The sequence below is a fragment of the Vidua macroura genome, chromosome Z (assembly GCF_024509145.1).
Source record: "Vidua macroura isolate BioBank_ID:100142 chromosome Z, ASM2450914v1, whole genome shotgun sequence".
NCBI lineage: Eukaryota > Metazoa > Chordata > Aves > Passeriformes > Viduidae > Vidua > Vidua macroura.
This window is the reverse complement of record NC_071611.1, coordinates 780,756-799,607: the sequence shown is the minus strand read 5'-3', so window position 1 is coordinate 799,607 and position 18,852 is coordinate 780,756. Positions and strand designations below refer to the sequence as shown.

Here is an 18,852-nt window from a genome sequence, read left to right as displayed (position 1 = left end):
GGACCACGTCAAAGCTCTTTTGTTCCCATCAGAACTGAAAGGTGGCTCTTAAATCCACATCATGTCACTTGCTGGCCCAAAGCAGTCGCGTCATCTGTATTGGCCGAGTGCCCAGCTGAGGCAGATTGCTAATTCATTATCTTTATGTCCTTGGGTCAGCAGGACTGAGTGTGGGTTGATACGCAGTAAATTGGTGGGGAAATTTGCAGAAATTCAGATTTAATTTACGCACCCAGGTAAGTCCTTCAGGATGAACCTTCTGACAGGGCCCAGTTCGCTGCACGTGTGTGCTGGCGTTGGGATTCACGAGACACGTCTTCTGGATGGAGAATTATTTCCAAAGGGGGTTATTTCCAAGTGTGAACAACGCCAATCACTTGGTTTTTTAAATTTTTAAAGTTTAATAATAATAAAATGGTTATAAAAATAGTAATACAATTAGAGTAATAAAAATTTAGAGTTAGGACAATCACAAGACAATAAAAAGCAAAGAGTTACGGACGTCCGGATGCTCTCGGGCACTTAAGCCACGACAAGCATGCCTTGTGAACAAAGGAATAACCTTAAAAGCAATATTTGTATATGCAAATATTTGTTGCATATACAAAACACTTCATGATTATGCATATATTTTATTTAAAACAAGAAATTCATCTGGTATTTGTCAAAAAGTTTCTGTTAATTCCCAGGCGCCTTCGAGTCTAAGTCAGGCTTGAAGAAGTTCGTTTCTGTTGATAGGGAAAGCCATAAACTCCTCTCCTCTGGAAAATGTAGGGGTTTCTGTAATTGTTATCCTTGTGCGAAGAATTCCTCGATTATCTCATCTCTTTCTTGAGCTAGTTAAAAAGCATCTTACATAGTATAGTTTCTATTTTAACATTGTGTTATAACCCAAAAATACATTCAACACACCACTTGAGAGAATTAATACAGCATAACTTTCCAACGTTACACATACAATATTCATTGTAACTATTGCGTAAAGCCAATCATAAAATACGGATTTTTCACACGAGGGTACCGAGACTCCCTGCTGCCTCCTGCAGCAAATCCTGGGCTTGTCTTTAATCACGTTTGTGCATTGTTACCTTGTCGGCACACACGGCGTGTCCCACCCAGCGCCTCTGTCTCACCTTCTCAGCACCGCTGCTGCCCCTCCCCAAATTCCCTTTGGTGCTCCAAGCCTGACTCGAAGGGAGGGCACTTCCCCGAGGAGACGAGCAGGAGCGGGAGGCGGTAAGCGGCGCTTTTTCCTTGTGCTGGTTAATTGCAGGTATATCTACATCATGGGGATCCAGGAGAGGAACGAGAAGCTGTTCTACAGGGTGCTGCAGGACGATATTGAGCGGTTAATGCCCATCGTGTACACCCCAACCGTGGGCCTGGCCTGCTCCCAGTACGGGCACATCTTCAGGAGACCAAAGTAAGGGCACAAGCACGCCTTGCTGCCGCTTTTGTTGTCCTTTCCTCTGCGTTCTCGCCCGAGCTCTGCAAACGGCCTGCGTCGTTTTCATCCGGGCGCAGCTACCGCGGGCCTTGTGCCCACGTCAGGGCAGTAAAAGTCTGTTAAGATATAATCTCAGCACACGGTTTATACTGAGAAACAGAGCACTGGGAAGCAGACATGGACATGGGTCGTGTAAATACTCCCAAGTGCGGGGCTTCAGCCCCGTTTCCAGCTCTTCCTAGATGCCGCACAGCTCTGTAATTCCAGCAGGGATTTCCCCAGCTGTCAGAGTCCCTTCTGTGGCTCTGAGGATCTGTGTCATCTGGAAGGCAGTGTAGATTGAAAGGGATTTCTGGACCTCACCCTCAACCCCTGCTGCAGAGGGGTGGTTCCTCAGGCAGGAACAGATATTGTCCTTTGAGCGATTTACGTCAAGTTGTGTAAAACTTTGAATTTTAATTTGTCCTGTTTGGCATTTAGTTTTACAAAAGCAAGGTGAAATTTCCGATTGTCACCCACAAAATATTTCTGGTTTGTGATTTTTGTTTTGTTTTCTTTTTTTTTTTTTTTTTTTTCTTTCAGGGGATTATTTATTTCCATCTCAGACAGAGGCCACATAAGGTCAATTGTGAACAACTGGCCAGAGAATGACGTTAAGGTACTGTCACGGTGTGGTTTAGTTTCTAGTTGTTATTCCATCTCAGCTGAGTCTTTTAATATTTACTAGTATTTGATGGAAACATAAATATTAAGTGATGCATTCTTGGCTATTTAGTGATGATGGCAGAGTGCAGCTAATGAAGGTAATGCATATCTTGAAGATCAGGGTTTCATCCTAAAAGTCATGTGAGGTTTATGGGTTGAGGAAAATATTCCTCATGATCCATTCTTCGTTTGACTGTGCAAACATACCTTAGTTTTCGCCTGGGAAGAAAACACAAGTGCCATTGATCTAATCTTTATAAATTTCAGTGATCATGTGTGATTTGACCTGCTTTTTTTTTTTTTTTTTCCTTTTCCATCAGGCTGTTGTCGTCACTGATGGAGAAAGAATATTGGGTCTTGGAGACCTGGGCGTGTATGGGATGGGAATTCCAGTGGGAAAGCTGTGTTTGTACACAGCCTGTGCAGGGATACACCCAGATAAATGCCTGCCTGTGTGCATCGACGTTGGGACTGATAACACAGTGAGTTACCCCTATAAAAACGGCGTCTTTTTGAAAACATTCCATACTATAACAGAGCTGGGGCGTTTTTCGAGCGCTTTCATTTGAGATAATTATATATTTTATGCAAATATAATTATGCAATATTTTATGCAAAGGGTAAGTGGTTTGGCGTTCACTGTACAGAGATTTAAAAGTTCCCATTGATTTGTCCATGAAAGGGTGCGTCTGGAAGTAATTGGAATGCTGGAACACTGCGAAATAGGCAGCCAGTTTTGACCTGACTTTTAAGAAGCTGGAAACGGGAATTAGACCTATTAAAGCAGTTTATTGTTCAGAGTATTGATTTGTTCTGTTTTAAGAGCAGCCATCAGCAGCCCCGAGTGGCAGCTGAAATTAGGGGAACGTTGATGCAGGCTGGGGCTGTGTGGCCGCAGCATCTCACAGGGTGTGGAGCGTGCTCCTGCCAGCTCTGCTGGGCGTGCCCTGGGGAGGTGATTCACCCCGCTGCTCTGCCCGGTTTGCAGACACTCCTGAAGGATCCGTTCTACATGGGGCTGTACCAGAAGAGGGATCGCTCCCAGGTCTACGATGACCTGATCGACGAGTTCATGGAGGCCATCACAGACAGGTAGGACACGAGTAATGCTTTTTCTCTTCGAGCCAGGTCTCATAAGCTCTCAGAGATAAGCATTATACCCTTGATAGCTCAGCTACCTCAGGTGGCATAAAGAGGCAGGATGGCTCCTGTGACAGTGTTGGAAACAAAAAGTTTCAATAAAAGGCAAAATAACAAAGCTTTTTACAAAGGAAAACGGAGCCAGGGCAAGAGGTTCTTGCTCCTGCTAAAACACTTCACAAAGGCGATTACTTCTTTTGTTCTCTTCTTTTTCTAGTGAATTGCTTAGGTGGGACCTTTTGGCTCCTGTCCAATTGGCTATCCTTAAGTTTGAGGTGAAGTCCCCAAATTCCTATGAGGCGTCTTTTAACCAGACTGAGGAGAGAAACTTCTGGGCCTTTTTTCCCTTTTTAAGGACACCAAGGGTGACTTGTTTACTCCATCAACAAAGGGCACGTTCCTACACAGGAGCGCTGTGCACAGAGCAGCCCTAACGCGCTGTCCTTGAAGCAGCCACCCGGGGGCTGGGGCAAGTCCCTGGAGCGACACCGCCGGTGACCTAGAACTCGTTATCTGTCACTAGGCACGGGACGGAGTCAGAGCTCTGCCTGAGGACAGCCTGCCGCCAGAGATAAGGGATTAGGCTCTGCTGCTCGGCAGGCTCTGCTGCTCTCCTCTGCCTCCCTCCAGTGACGGGGGTGTTTGCCGTCTCCCGTAGGTACGGCCAGAACACGCTCATCCAGTTTGAAGACTTCGGAAACCACAATGCGTTCCGGTTCCTAAGGAAGTACAGAGAGAAGTACTGCACCTTCAACGACGACATCCAAGGTACACCCTTCGTTTGTGTTGCTGAATATCCGTGCAGGAGCTCCTCCCAAAGCCGCAGCCTGCCACCTAGACGTGCTCAGCTGCCCTCAGATTTGCTCTGCTCTCACAGGGACAGCCTCGGTGGCCTTGGCAGGACTGCTGGCAGCACAGAAAGCCACTGGGAAACCACTCACAGACCAGAAAGTGCTCTTCCTTGGAGCGGGAGAGGTGAGTCCTCTTCAGGGCCCAGAGCAGCAAGAGACATTTAAAATGTGTATTTTCTCATTGTGGAGATTTGCCTTCCCTGAATTCCTTTGCACAGCTTTTCGTATAAGACCAGCTGAAATGCATTAGCAGAAAGGACTCTGCCTAAACAACACCGTGTGAAAGGTGTTTAACATTTGCAGGGACTCACATCTTTCATTTCCCTGCATGGCCTTGAAGAAAGCACCAGGGACTTGTGTGTATTTGAAGGGAAACTCACCATAAAATCACGGTGTAGAGAGACCATCTTGTTGGTTTTTATAGCACCGGAGGGAAGTGCAGGGAGTTTTTTCTCAGCAAGGTGATTCAATTTGCAGCGCTGCACCGGTTACTGGTGCTGCAGTGCCAGGAGCAGCCCTGTGCTTCTCGGTACATCAGCACAATTGCTCCTGTGGTGCTGACAAAATGACTTAATTATCTGAGAAGTTCTCCATCTGGGGAAAGGCCCTGATGGCAGTAATTGGCTGGTGCTGCACCGAGCCCTGCTCTGTGCCTCATTTCCCCTGCCAGGGAGGGCACGGGGGCCAGCGCAACCCTGCCTCGGCCAGGAGGGCAGGTTTGGGAGCACAGGGCACACACAGCTCGGGTTGGTTCTGAGCACCTCTGTCCCTGCCGGGCTGGGCTGCCCTGGCGTGGCTCACAGCACCTGGGAGAGCTGCCCCTCTCATCCTGCCCGCAGGGGCGTCGCTGCTGTCCCAGGAGCCTGCCTCACGCAGGGAAACACTTCCTGCGTCTCAGAGCAGGCTCTCCGAGGGGTTTTGTGGGGATGCTGGGCGGGGTGGGCTTTGATGGCAGACATCTTCTGTGACCCTGTCACAAACCCGAGTCCTTTCATCCGCCAGGCCGCCCTGGGAATTGCCAACCTCATTGTCATGGCCATGATGGAAAGCGGCGTTTCCTATGAGGAGGCCTCCAGGAGAATATGGATGTTCGACAAGCATGGCTTGCTGGTCCAGGTAGGGGTTCACCACACCTGGGAATCCCACGGCACAGGTGAGCACTGCCTTCCCCGTCCCCTCACAGGAGGAACCAATGCTTTACCTGCAGGGCCGAGAGCAGAAGGTGGATTCCAACCAGGAGCAATTCACACATCAGGCTCCAGAGCACATACCAAAGACATTTGTGGAGGCAGTGAATGTACTCCGGCCTTCAGCTATCATCGGTGGGTGAGGTTATTTTTCTATAACTTGGTTTTTGGCTGCCTTCAATTTGCCGTCAGGGCTCTGGGAAGCTCGGTGACAGCCGTCTGCTGGTGGAAATGTGAGGTCAGTTTTCTACTTGAAAATACACTGAGCTGTGCTGCTCCTTCTGAGCCTTGTGCCCTTAGTGACAGAGAGCAGCCACAGCCATTGTGTTTTCCACAGGAGCTCCCTAACTCGAGCTGTCTGGGGGTTTTCTGACCTCCTGTCCCCCAGTCACCTCCTGTGGTCACACTCTGCCAGCAGCACAGCTGGAAGCAGAGGTTCCCTGCTGCAGATGACCAGCACCTCTTAGGTCACTGACATCTGTAGGCACTGATTTGCAGCTCTGGCCATCTGCAGAGAGCAGATCGGATTACAGGTATTTCCTGCTGTGGCTGCACGTTGATTTATTTGGAAAAGGAGAGGGTTTTTTGGCCGAGTACCCTGCAGCTTGTGGCCGCTGTACAGATACATCCTAGCTGTGTGTTTGCACCTCTGGGTTCGGGTGTGGTCAGGAGCACCAGGGTCAGGTGTGCATTGCACAGCAAACACCCAGCCGGGATGAATCATCCACAAAGCACCTGCAATTCCCGCTTGCTTATCCAGGACCGTGCTCTTTGTACTCGTCAACACCGAAAAGTGGTGTGAAACAGCAGGCTTCTGGAGCACACTCAGGAGATGTTGCCGTGGAAATCGTGAGCGTCAGCCAGCCAGGAGCAGTGCCTGGTCCCCATCTCCAGCTGCCGGAGGAGCTTTGCTCCGCTGGGAGGCTGGAGGGCTGGGTGTGGGGTGGCTGTCCGTGCCCCGAGGCAGCCAGCTGAGCTGGGTGTGGGGTGTCTGTCGGTGCCCCGAGGCAGCCAGCGTTTATTCTGGTGGTGTGTGTTTCCCTCTCCCGCAGGAGTTGCTGGGGCGGGGCGCCTCTTCTCGCAGGAGGTGCTCAGAGCCATGGCTTCCATCAACGAGCGACCCATCATATTTGCACTGAGCAACCCCACGGTGAAGGCTGAGTGCACGGCAGAGGAGGCCTACACGGAAACAGAGGTGTGTGAGCTCGGGGCTGCCTGAGCACCAGAACTCGAATTGTTCTGGTATTGCTTGGGCTTCTTCAGCGGTCTGACAATACAGCTCTCCCTCTCCTTCTGGCAGATTTGAAAAAGCGCTTCATTTTTAGGTGGCAACATTTTGCAAAGCTTAAAATAGCCTGAATCTTGTTGCCGCTTTTTTAAGAGAATGACCAGCAGTAGCTGTTACATGGCTTTGAGCAAACAGCTCTTGTTTCTCACCGCTCCTTGTAATTATTTTGTGTTTTAATGAAGCGTGCTGGCCTGGCAGCAGAGACTCAGTGCAGGCTTTGCGGTGTAGTGGCTGAGCAGAGTCCTTGGAGCAGGTGATGCCCTCGCAGCCGTGCAGGAGCTGGGCTTGCACCCAGTCCTGCAGTGACCCGTGGGGCCCTGTGCTCCCCAGGCAGGGTGGCCTCTGCCTCCTTGTGTCCCCGGGCAGCAGTGGCCCCTGTGCCCTCGTGTCACTGGGCAGGAGTGGCCCCTGTCCCCTCGTGTCCCCAGGGGGGGCTGGCCCCTGTCCCCTCGTGTCTGCAGGCAGGAGTGGCCCCTGTGCCCTTGTGTCACCAGGCAGGAGTGGCCCCTGTCCCCTTATGTCACTGGGCAGGAGTGGCCCCTGTCCCTTCGTGTCACCAGGCAGGAGTGGCCCCTGTCCCTTCGTGTCACCGGGCAAGGGTGGCCCTGTCCCCTTGTGTCACCGGGCAGGAGTGGCTCCTGTCCCCTCGTGTCCTGGGGCAGGAGTGGCCCCTGTCCCCTCGTGTCCCCGGGCAGGGGTGGCCCCTGTCCCCGCCACAGCAGCTGTGTGTCTGTGTTTTGGCAGCAGCAGGCGTCGGGAATGAGTCAGCCAGGAACACACACACCCGGTTCCCACCCTCCCCTCGGGGCCACTGCACCCTGCGGGGCCCGGCGGCGCTTGGGGTTTGGGCTGGTTTTTCCTTAGTAGCTCTGCCATCACCTCTGCAGCACCTCGGTTTAGCCTTTATGAAGGCAGTCCTTTCTCCTCGTTCTGCACAGTCTTTTCCCGACCTCGGTTTAGCCTTTATGAAGGCAGTCCTTTCTCCTCGTTCTGCACAGTCTCGTCCCGACCTCGGTTTAGCCTTTATGAAGGCAGTCCTTTCTCGTTCTGCACAGTCTCGTCCCGACCTCGGTTTAGCCTTCACGAAGGCAGTCCTTTCTCCTCGTTCTGCACAGGTTTTTGTGCCAAGCCGGCAGCCTCGGCGGGGCAGGCGCAGCAGGGCTCCGAGCTGGCTGCTGGTGCCGCTCCTGCCGCTGCTGGGATCTCTGCGCTGGCCTCAGCGCCCGCCCGCAGGCTCCGGGGCTCATGCTTTCTCGATTTCTCCTCTCTTCATACAGTCCCAAATCAAGCGACTGGCATGTGGAAAGGGGTGGGTGCCGACCTTGCCGTGTCTCCTGCTGCACACCGAGCTCCTGCCGCGCACTGCCCGCGGCGCTCAGCATCACAGCCCCAGCCTGGCGGCGTCACCCTGCCGGGCTGGCGCTCGGCTGTCCCCATCCGACACCCCTGGGACTCTCTGCCACATTGCTGGTGCCGGCAGCTCGGGGAACTCCTGCTGCAGAGATCTGCAGCACAGAGGGGAGCCCTGGAGCAGCAGCCTCTGGACAAAGTCTGGATCTTACCTCTTAACAGTAGCATCATTTGGTTTGGAAAAGCCTTCCAAGGCCATCGAGTCCAGCCATTCCCCAGCACTGCCAAGGCCACCACTGTCCCGTGTCCCCATGTGCCCCATGGAGATGGCTTTTAAATCCCTCCAGGGATGGGCCTCCAGCACTGCCCCGGAGCTGGACAGCCCTTTTGGTGAAGAAATTTTCCCTGCTGTCCAACCTGCCCTTCCCCTGGCCATTCCCTCTCCTCCTGTCCCTGTTCCCTGGAGCAGAGCCCGACCCCCCCGGCTGTCCCCTCCTGTCAGGAGCTGTGCAGAGCCACAAGGTCCCCCCTGAGCCTCCTTTTCTCCAGGCTGAGCCCCTTCCCAGCTCCCTCAGCCTCTCCTGGGGCTCCAGCCCCTTCCCAGCTCCGTTCCTGCACTGGACACACATTTCAATTAAGGTGGTTTAATATCTCTCCGATACCTTGCATTAACCAGAGCAGTGAGCTGGGCAGTGTTTCAGTATATAAATTCCAGTATCTTGGATAGAAGGTAAACAGGAGTTAGCTGTGCAACCAAGACTTCAGTCGGCATAAATAAATATAAAAAACTGCTGCAGTCTGTAGCTGAAGGAGGCCAGGGGGACAATTAGAAGGGGAAGCAGCCTGATTTTTGCTTGCACTTCTTAGGGAATATCAGGGGATGAGGAGAAGTTTTAAGGCTGACTTTGCCATGGCTGAGTGCTGAGCCCCAAGGAGCTGTCCCTGTCAGGGGCAGAGGCTCTCTTTGGGGTTTTTTTCCCCTGTATTGGATCCATGTGTTCTTTTGTTAATGATTCTCCGTGTTCCTGGTTGCTCGTACACGTGGGTTATTTGGGCAATTTAGCACTGCTGGTCAGTAGACGAGCGGGTGTAGTTTTGTTCCAGTCCTTCCTCACAAATTCTGTACTGTTTATGTCTCTCTAAACTTTCCTGCAGCCCAGCTGTTTGTTTTCACCAAGCTCTTCGGTTCTGTGAAACGTCCTCAGCTGGGCCCTTAGCTTGCCCTTCAAAATGTATTTTCCCTTCGAGATGCAGTAATTACCTAGGAAATGGACTCCAGAGCCCTGACTATTGTGTGGTTCTCTGGAAATCTCCAGCTTCGCTTGCTTTGTCACATAGCTGATGCAGTTTGTCAGGTTGTTGGGGATCAGAGCTGTCACCCCGTGTGTCCCCAGGCCTCGGGGACAGCCTCATTCTGGGCTGGGGTGACATCTCAGGCTACACAAAGGCAACCAAGAAACAAAGCCACCATCGCTAAACCTTTCGTTCCTCGTTTTTGTCCCACTAGATGGCACCTGTAAAAGCCTGTCGAGGCTCCTGTGTTTTCTGAGGGCTTCTCTGCCTCTTAAATTGCTTTGTCTCTTGGTCCTGTCCTCTCCTGCACCCATCTGCTTTGCTCCCTCCACAAAAAGGCTCTTGTCGCGGGTATGCCCTGACATCCAAACACATTTCCAGAGCCTTCAGCCTCTTCGGTAATTTGATTTCAAACACAGTAGTCCTGGGGAGCCTTAAAGGCTTTAAACTGACGTTCCCAAACCTGTTACTCTAGAGAAAGTCAAGATTTTTTTGCTTTCCGTGGCTTTAAATGGGAAGAGGGCCATTTATCTAGAGGGTGTGGTTCACACTCAGATACGTTTTGATATTTAGTGCAAATTGAAATCCTTTCCAAAGGCAGGATAAGCAAACGGCATTATTCAGTGCTCTGATTGCTCTCAGCAGCAGCAGCAGTCTGACACAGCAGCTCCTCCCTCTACCCCCACACCCTCCAGTAACAAAGTGATCTTTTATTCCCACTTGCGCTCCAGCCTGCTCTGGCAGTGGCCGCGACTCAAGAGTCTGCAGGGTCCCTGCGGGTCTGGCCTGTGGCTGTGGTGTGGTAAGGGTTAACACAGCAATACTGCAGCGGTGTGGCAAGGGTTAACACAGCAATACTGCAGTGACACCACTGCTGGCAAGAGTTAACACAGCAGGGCTTCGTGTGTCAGTCCCTCATGTCCCCTCCTCGGAGCAGGGCTGGCCAGTGCCCCATGTCCCCTCCTCAGAGCAGGGCTGATCATTGCTCATGTCCCCTCATGTCCCCTCAGAGCAGGTCTGACCAGTGCCCCATGTCCCCTCATGTCCCCCCCTCAGAGCAGGGCTGATCAGTGCCCCATGTCCCCTCAGAGCAGGGCTGATCATTGCTCCATGTCCCCTCATGTCCCCTCAGAGCAGGGCTGACCAGTGTCCCATGTCCCCTCATGTCCCCCCCTCAGAGCAGGGCTGATCAGTGCCCCATGTCCCCTCATGTCCCCCCCTCAGAGCAGGGCTGATCAGTGCCCCATGTCCCCTCATGTCCCCCCCTCAGAGCAGGGCTGATCAGTGCCCCATGTCCCCTCAGAGCAGGGCTGATCAGTGCCCCATGTCCCCTCATGTCCCCTCAGAGCAGGGCTGATAAGTGCCCCATGTCCCCTCCTGGGAGCAGGGCTGCCCAGTGCCCCATGTCCCCTCATGTCCCCCCCTCAGAGCAGGGCTGATCAGTGCCCCATGTCCCCTCAGAGCAGGGCTGATCAGTGCCCCATGTCCCCTCATGTCCCCCCCTCAGAGCAGGGCTGATCAGTGCCCCATGTCCCCTCATGTCCCCTCAGAGCAGGGCTGATCAGTGCCCCATGTCCCCTCATGTCCCTCCCTCAGAGCAGGGCTGATCAGTGTCCCATGTCCCCTCAGAGCAGGGCTGATCAGTGCCCCATGTCCCCTCATGTCCCCTCAGAGCAGGGCTGATCAGTGCCCCATGTCCCCTCATGTCCCTCCCTCAGAGCAGGGCTGATCAGTGTCCAGTGTCCCCTCCTCAGAGCAGGGCTGATGATTGCTCCATGTCCCCTCCTCGGAGCAGGGCTGACCAGTGCCCCATGTCCCCTCATGTCCCCTCCTTGGAGCAGGGCTGATCAGTGTCCCATGTCCCCTCCTCAGAGCAGGGCTGATGATTGCTCCATGTCCCCTCCTGGGAGCAGGGCTGGCCAGTGCCCCGGTGGTGTCCCCTGCTGGTCCCTGGCTCCCGGTGGCCGCTCCGAGGCTCTGGCCCTGCCCAGCCGCCGCAGCCACCCTTCCTCCCCCCAGGGCCGATGCCTGTTTGCCAGCGGCAGCCCCTTCGAGCTGGTCACTCTGAAGGATGGAAGGACCTTCAAGCCAGGCCAAGGAAACAACGCTTACATCTTTCCAGGTAATAAATGAAACTGTCCCAGTTTAACCTCTAAGACTGGGCTGCCTGCGCCTTTTCTTGCTGCACGAGGCACAGTTAGTGAAGCAGCGTGCAGAGGTGCTGCCAGCAGTTGAGAGCTTGGAGAAATGAGTGGCTGGATGACAGACAGTCAGTCCAGGCTGGATGTGGGGCACGTGCATCCGCAGCGGGCAAACCCAGCTGGATGTTGCTGAGAAAACAGAAGGGTGTTATTAAAGGCTTTGGGAGCTGCTGCGTTGTGGTTCTGCTGGCTGTTTGGGGAGGAAAGGAGAAAACAGATGTTGGTACGCACTTGGAAGTTGTGTTAATAACTCTCAGAGTTAATGGTTCCTAAAGCTGTATCTGCACGAGGGGCGTAGAAAAGTAGCACTGGGGGCGTTTCTGTGCCTTCCCCTTTCCTCCCTGCGCTGCAGAGCTCCAGCCCCTTCTGGAAGCCACCGGCTGTGGCCAGTGGCTGCCCCCGTGGCAGCAGTGCTGTGAGTGTGGAAGCTGTCCCTGCCCGAGGCAGGGGCTGGTTGGAGATGCCTTTGACCCGAGCCACGCCAGGGCTCTGTCAGCACGTGCAGGAAGCTACGGGAAGGTTTTCAGGGGTAACGCCGGAGGTGACTGGCAGCTTCTTGCAGCAGGCTGCACCTTTAAAGTGATGTGGCCCTGACTGGCAGTGATTTCCTTGCAGGCGTGGCTCTGGCTGTGATCCTCAGCAGCGTCCGGCACATCAGCGATAAGGTTTTCCTGGAGGCTGCCAAGGTAAGTCTGGGAGCGGAGCAGGCTGTGGCTTCTGACACGACAGGGATGATCTGGTGGGCACTTCTCTCAAATCCTGGTGAAACACAGTGGTTTCCTGTTTGGTTTCTGTTGGCTTGTCCCTCCACAATGGGGGGAAAAAAGGTGTTTTGATCAGACAAAGCTGTGCCAAGAATTGGGTTCCATTGCAGTTGTGATGGAGTAGGAAGTGTGTCCCTGTGTGAAGTACTGTGGCAGCAGGGCTGCCTCCTGCCCTGCCCTGCCCTGCCCTGGGTTCTGCAGCTGGCTCTGTGGCCAGGGCTTTCTGTGGCTGTGGGGGATTCGTCCCCCAAAATACCAGAGCTCGTTTTGCTAAATTTTCCTCAGACGGAAAATGTTGAGATCCCGAGTGCCTCACTCCAGTGCTGTGGGAGCACTCTGGTGCTAAGAGCACTGCAACTTCATTCTCTCAGGTGTTCTGGCCTGTTATTACTCACATTTGGGGTGCAGTAAATAAAAAGTGTTTGTCTCTCTGACTCAGGCATTGGCAGAACAGTTGACAGATGAAGAGCTTGCCCAAGGAAGACTTTATCCTCCACTGTCCAATATCAGGGAAGTTTCTATTTATATTGCTGTCAAGGTGAGTATGAAATACAAAATTGCACTGCAGTAAAAGTGGTTTATGTGTACATTAACCTGCTGAGTTGCACAGTGTGACCCTGGAATATGAGGTGCTTGGGCAACACCCAGTTCTTTGTGCCTGCAGTAAGAGAATCGTATAAAAATGTTCCCATTGTTGGGTGCTTCAGCTTGGCAGCCACGACGGGCCAAAATTACGCCCCTCTGATTCCTGAAACTCAGCTTTGAGATCCCATCTAAGCCATGTAAAGACACTGAGGTGCCGAGGAGACAGAGGACTCTGCAGATTCAATGTGAATCAAGCAAAAGCCCTTTATTGTGCTTCTAAGCATTGCTTATATTCCTTACCTTGGTCTGCGCAGTCACGCGTTGTTTGATGGGTAGCTCTGCTTTGCCCACGGGGCAAGCACACGCCCCTTCATCAGCCAGCAGCCTCTCTGCTCCTTCTTCCTTCTGGCAAACCAGCTTTTCTGTCCGCAAGGACGGCCCCATTCTCTGGTTCCAGGAGGCTCCATTCAGCGCGTGTGCGTTCCCCTGCGGCCGTGCGCCCGCGCGCTGCCGCGGGCTCAGCGCCGGCGGCGTTCCCTCCGCAGGTGATGGAGTTCCTGTACGCCAACAACATGGCCTTCCACTACCCCGAGCCGGCCGACAAGAACCGCTACATCCGCTCCAAGGTCTGGACCTACGAGTACGAGTCCTTCATGCCCGACGTGTACGACTGGCCCGAGTCCAAGGTGCAGTGACGCAGCCCCGCGCCCGCTCCTCAGGCAGCACCTCCTACTCTGCAGGGATCCCCTCCTCAGACCAACTGTAATCATGATCTTTGACTCCTCTAATTTATTTGCGCTCATTTCGTTGCCTTTTGTTTGTTTGTTTGTTTGTTTGTTTTTTCCCCCCCCACCCTTACACCCTGTTTTTCACCTGATTCCTCCCAAGTACCTGATAAACTGTACGGATGATGGCATCTGCCACAGGGATGAGAGAGCCTGCCAAAATTAATTTAAATTGTAACATTGCATTTCTGGCTTACAGCCAGCACCACACGGAAGAATTCCATTAATGATATTTTAGCTACATGTGTTTGATGATGAACTGTAGCTCTCTCATCTCTGCTGATCTCCAGAATGATTTATTATTTCTGCCTTTAATAATCAGTCTTCTAATTGTTCCAGTGTTGTGTCACTGCATTAGCTGTGACATCAAGGGAGACCGCTTGCCATAGAAAAAGCAAAAGGGCAGTTAAAGACAACTTCAAGAGTCTGATGGGCCTTCTGTTTTGTTTAATGTTTAAAGATGCCCGTGCCCAGGCATCCTTGTGGCATTGGCTGCTGTTTCCTTGAGGAGCAGCAAGTGTACACCTGTGGAGTCTGCAGCAAAGTTTGCAGCTTTGTTTTCATCACTCCATGAAATTCGTTCTCAGGAAAAATGTGAGCTAGTTCAAACTGTCCTTGGGAAGCCTGAAAACAATACTAATCACTTAATAGCTTTTAAAAACAAAGCCGTGCTGTTGCAGGATAAATTTTATCTGGTAGAAGTAGGACCTGAAGTAATTTATGGAAATCTTTTTAGAGATTTTGCAAGGAGATTTTAAGCAGTGGACTGCAAAATGATGTACCAAAGGATCTTAATTTTTAAATTTTTTTAAGGTTCTGTTTTATCTAAGTCAGGTTGTTTTCTCCCTTGCACCTCTCACAAAAAGACTCGTGCGTGATGTTCACGACACTGCGCACTCGAAAGCTCCGGAGCGGGCTCACTCGGAGCCAGCACCCCGCAGGCAGCTGATGAGGCTGGAGCAGGAATGCTGTCAGGCAGCTACTGACCCCAGCCTGACTGAATGTTTCCTGAGCTCTTGGTCCCGTGCGCTCTGCTCCGTGTGAGTACTGGAGCCAAAAGACGCTGCAAGCCCTCTACTGAGCGCTCCAGCTTACTCCGCTTACAGGCCTCGTCCGTCCGAGTTCCTGTGTGACAGCAGAAGTTCCCAGCTGAGCTTCTCCTTGCCAGGGGTAGTGCTGCACGTTTGCTGCAGGTGCCCGGGTCACTCCGCAGGGACGCCCAGTGATGGCCACAGGCTGTGGCTGCCCCACGTGTGCTCCCTGCAGCGGGAACAGCCGGGGGTCAGGAACAGGAATAAAGATTCCGGCTGCCCCGCTCTGCTGCAGCAAGGCAGAAAAAGGACAGGAGTAAATAGACAGACGGATGTGCCAGCAGTGCTGCACTGGCAGGCATCATGCAAAGAGACAAAGTAGAGCTTGCTCAGAATTCACCCATGGCAAGCACTGCTCTGGTATCCTCAGTTACACAGGAACATGCGGTCTCCACAGAACAGGCCAGAACAGAGCAGGGAAAACGGTCTCCGTACCCCCTTAGGCACCTACAGGCTCTAAAATTATGTTCATGCAAAGAACAGTAAACTTTGGGAAGGTGCTGCCTGTGTGGGGAAAGAAGACTGATTATATAAACACAGAAAAGAGTGATGTGGGGAAAAAACTGTGGCGTTCGAGCTGTGGTAAAGTGTTGTGTGGTGGGGCTCGAAGTGCTTCACTGCTGAGTGCTGACACGCACATGGGCAGGAGCTTGCACTTTGCACGTGAATGTACAAAAGACACCGACACACACGTAGGACGTTTTTACAAAGAGTTCTTTTTTTTCATCTATTTTTGCTATGCCTTGTTTGTATCGTATTTAAATTAGTGATCTCACTGAAAAAAAGAAATTATTTATTCAAGGTATGAATTATTTTTGCCTTCTGAAAATCCAGCTCTATCTGAAGCCTGTTGTATTGTGCCAGTGGAGTTCTGCGTCACTGGATGCCGGAGCGCTGGGAACACACGCTTCCTCCCTTCTGCCAGCAGCCAGTTAGACAGATGAGTAACAAAAGCACCCAAAGTGCACTGATCTCGTGTCCCAGCTGAGAGCGATCACAGAGGCAGGGGAGCTCTGCCTGAGGAAGTAAGGATCCGTGCCCACCCCTTCAGTCTGATGGTTTTGTTTCCAGGGACTGCGGCTGTTGTCCACAGCCAGTGGCCCTTGGCAGCACTCAGGAAAAGCTGTAGCTTGGGGAAGCTGCGTTCCCTCCGAGCAGCAGGGCCCTGCTCCGGGCAGGAGCGATCCCGTTCCCCGAGGGAGCTCCTGCACCCGTCAGGCTGAGGAGGACGCGGTTCTGAGCATTCCTTGGCCCTGCTGTCCCGGCAGGTGCCGGCAGGGATTGCTGGGAGCTGGCTGGCAGCGGGATTTTCCCAAGCACAAGCGTTCCCACGTAGTCATTCTTCTGGAAATCCCGCTGCGGAGGTGGGGGAAAAGCCAGTCCCTGAGAGAGCTGTGTCAGGAACAGCCCCGGGGTGTGCTGGAGGTCTGGCTGGCTCTGCCCCCGTCCCGGCCGGGTGGTGCCAGCCCGACCTGAGCCAGGCACGCCCTCCTGGGCGCTGTCTGTCAGGCTCTCTGCATCCTCTGTGGCTTGCAGTGTGGACATGGTGGGATTTTCCCTCCCAGCCATTGTTTCCTGTTGGCAGCAGGTAACCCGTCAGCTCACAGAGTTTTGAGTCCGTTTCACTCTCTCTTTCATCTTCTCCAGAATTATTTCTTTTTGATACGTAGAGTTTTAAGATACACAGATTCATGTTCAGTTTTCCTTCAGGTACAATTAATCCTTGAACTAATTACAACTGCTAATCTTGCTGGCTAGTAAGGAACCAGTTTCCTTTTTCATATTCTACTTAACATGATTTTTTCTGTTCGCTGCTTTATTCAAAATACTTACTGGTCTTTATCTGTACAGAAAATTCTCTTAGACAGTATGCAAAGGGAAACAGGTGTCACCAGGATGCATTTTGTCATGTTACATAGTGTAAGTTAAAAAAATACGTCACCTAAAGGACCACCAGTGTTGTAGCTTGTCACACAGCCCCCGTGACTTGCCCTCCAAATGATTTTATAAAAGGACTGTCTTCCATGTCTCCTTGGGGTATGCAGAACCCTTCTGAGAGGATCAGGAACTTCCCTGAGCTCAGTCTTTTCCAGGGTTTGTCCAATCCTTTCTTCCTTAAAATCAGCAGGAGCAGGACTGAGCCTCTTGGCAGCAACCTGTAGGAGTGTGAAGGCACCTAATGAAGCACAGCCTTTCTTTATGAATTACCCGTGGTTTTGTTCAAAACATGTTGCAAAGGTTTGTGTGTTCCTGAAGCCTCTGCCCAGGTGCCGAGGTGCCGTGTAGGAGGAGAGGACAGAAATGTTGTGTCTGATACATTTTAAACCCCCATTGTGACTCGGTTACGTTTGTGGACAGTGATGCATCCTGATCTGTTGTGTTCGTTTTCCAAGCTTCAAACCAAGTGACACTTTACCTGCAGAGTGGCGTGTAACGGGTTTCCTGTGGTCGGTGCGTGTCTTCCTCTTGTACTGTTGTTTGCAGCACGCTGTTTTATGGGGATAAAGTAACTCTGTCACACTCCTCCGGTAGTACCTGCGAAGATGAACGATACAATTTTTAGTTTCTCCTTAGCAGCCCTCCGCGGAGACTGTTCCTGTGGGAGAGCGGGGATCACTGTTGCACAGCTCCCACCCAGGTTTTCGGTTCAGCTGACTCCGGCCCCGCCGTCCCGGCTGCTTTTGTTCGCTGGGGCTGGCTGCGGAGGGGCAGAGCCGAGCTGCTGCCCTGCGGCTCAGAGCGGCGTGAGAACCAGCCGGGGCTGCCCCGCTGCGAGCGCTTCCTGCTGGGGAAACCGCTGGCGTTTCTGCGCTGCGGACGACGCCCCGCTCCCTGGCAGCCGCGGGCGCTACACGGCGGCAGGAGGTGCAGAGCAAAGCTCTGGCAGCTGAAAATCCGAGCGAAGCCGTTCAGCGGCTGCTGAAGGCGCACCTAACTCCGTGTGCGCCTGCCCTGCCCCGTGTGCTCCCGCCGGGACAGCGCGATCCAGCAGGGCTCCGAGCGCTTCCCCCCTGTGCCTCCCGTTCTCCGTGGGGATGGCAGGGCTCAGCCGCGGCTGCAGCGGGGCCAGGAGGAGGTTCTGTCAGCGCACCCTGCTGCTGCTGCTGCTGCTGCTGCAGCCCCGAGCCGCCTGCTCGTGCTCCCCGAAACGCGCGGGGCTGGCGCCAGCCCGGGCGCGGCTCTCCGCCTTCCCTCGGCTTCGGCTCATCCGTTCTTCAGCCAGACCCTTCCTCACGGGAATGAAACTGCTCTCAGCACTAAAGATGGCTGCTTTGTCAACAAAACAGCAAAACAATCTGCATTTATTTCCTATCTTAAACATATCTACCTTATGCAAATCAATGTGAGCCTGCTGGGGCGCTTGTGAGAACAGTTCCGGCCTGATCCGTGCGGGGCTGGCTGTGCCTGGGAGGGTCATTGCTCAGCTGAAACTAAAACTGTATGTAAAATGTGAAGTGGTTGGGGTTTCTTCCTACTTTATAACGTTGTAACTCTATTGAAATGTGTGTTTTAGTCTTCTATTTTCTTAGTAAAATGCATTCCCTTTGCCTAAGTCGTACCTGATGCTTTTTATTCTGAAAAAAAACCCAAACAAAACCAAAAATGTTTGATCTGTCTAAGACTGGGAAAAGTCCTTTTGCCAAGGGGCTTTGTAAATGGTTGAATGTGATGATCTTTAAAGTCTTTTCCTAGAATCATGGATTCAGAGGATGGTTTGAGTTGGAAGGGAACCTAAACGACCATCCAGTCTCACCCCCTGCCATGGGCAGGGACACCTTCCACTGTCCCAGGTGGCTCCAAGCCCTGTCCAGCCTGGCCTCGGACTCCTCCAGGGATGGCCACTCCAAACCTCCCCAGGCAGTTCCAGTTCCTGACCCTTTCCATGGGGAAATTCCTGCTGGTGGCCACCCTGAGCCTGCCCTGGCCCAGCCTGAGGCCGTTCCCTCTCCTCCTGTCCCTGTTCCCTGGAGCAGAGCCCGACCCCCCCGGCTGTCCCCTCCTGTCAGGAGCTGTGCAGAGCCACAAGGTCCCCCCTGAGCCTCCTTTTCTCCAGGCTGAGCCCTTTCCCAGCTCCCTCAGCCTCTCCTGGGGCTCCAGTCCCTTCCCAGCTCCGTTCCAGCCCCTCAGGGTCCGTTCCCGATGGTGGCTCCAGAGCAGGACAAGG

General features: G+C 53.0%; 1 protein-coding gene across 2 annotated transcripts in view; it reads left to right on the top strand.

The window, feature by feature from the left end:
• ME2 (malic enzyme 2) overlaps positions 1-18,852 on the top strand; it is a 42,639-nt gene that overhangs the window by 20,907 nt on the left and 2,880 nt on the right. The window contains exons 4-16 of one of the 2 annotated variants that reach the window (XR_008441285.1): positions 1,274-1,423; positions 2,030-2,105; positions 2,473-2,634; positions 3,141-3,244; positions 3,951-4,060; positions 4,170-4,267; positions 5,146-5,259; positions 5,351-5,465; positions 6,383-6,525; positions 11,281-11,383; positions 12,078-12,148; positions 12,666-12,764; positions 13,357-14,778. Coding sequence is in view for 1 of the 2 variants with exons in the window: in XM_054003368.1 (XP_053859343.1) it covers positions 1,274-1,423; positions 2,030-2,105; positions 2,473-2,634; positions 3,141-3,244; positions 3,951-4,060; positions 4,170-4,267; positions 5,146-5,259; positions 5,351-5,465; positions 6,383-6,525; positions 11,281-11,383; positions 12,078-12,148; positions 12,666-12,764; positions 13,357-13,506 (1,495 nt within the window). In the remaining variant the exon portion in view is untranslated. Of the gene's footprint in view, positions 1-1,273; positions 1,424-2,029; positions 2,106-2,472; positions 2,635-3,140; positions 3,245-3,950; positions 4,061-4,169; positions 4,268-5,145; positions 5,260-5,350; positions 5,466-6,382; positions 6,526-11,280; positions 11,384-12,077; positions 12,149-12,665; positions 12,765-13,356; positions 18,241-18,852 lie in introns of those variants that run through there. The other variant, XM_054003368.1, reaches the window with a different exon arrangement.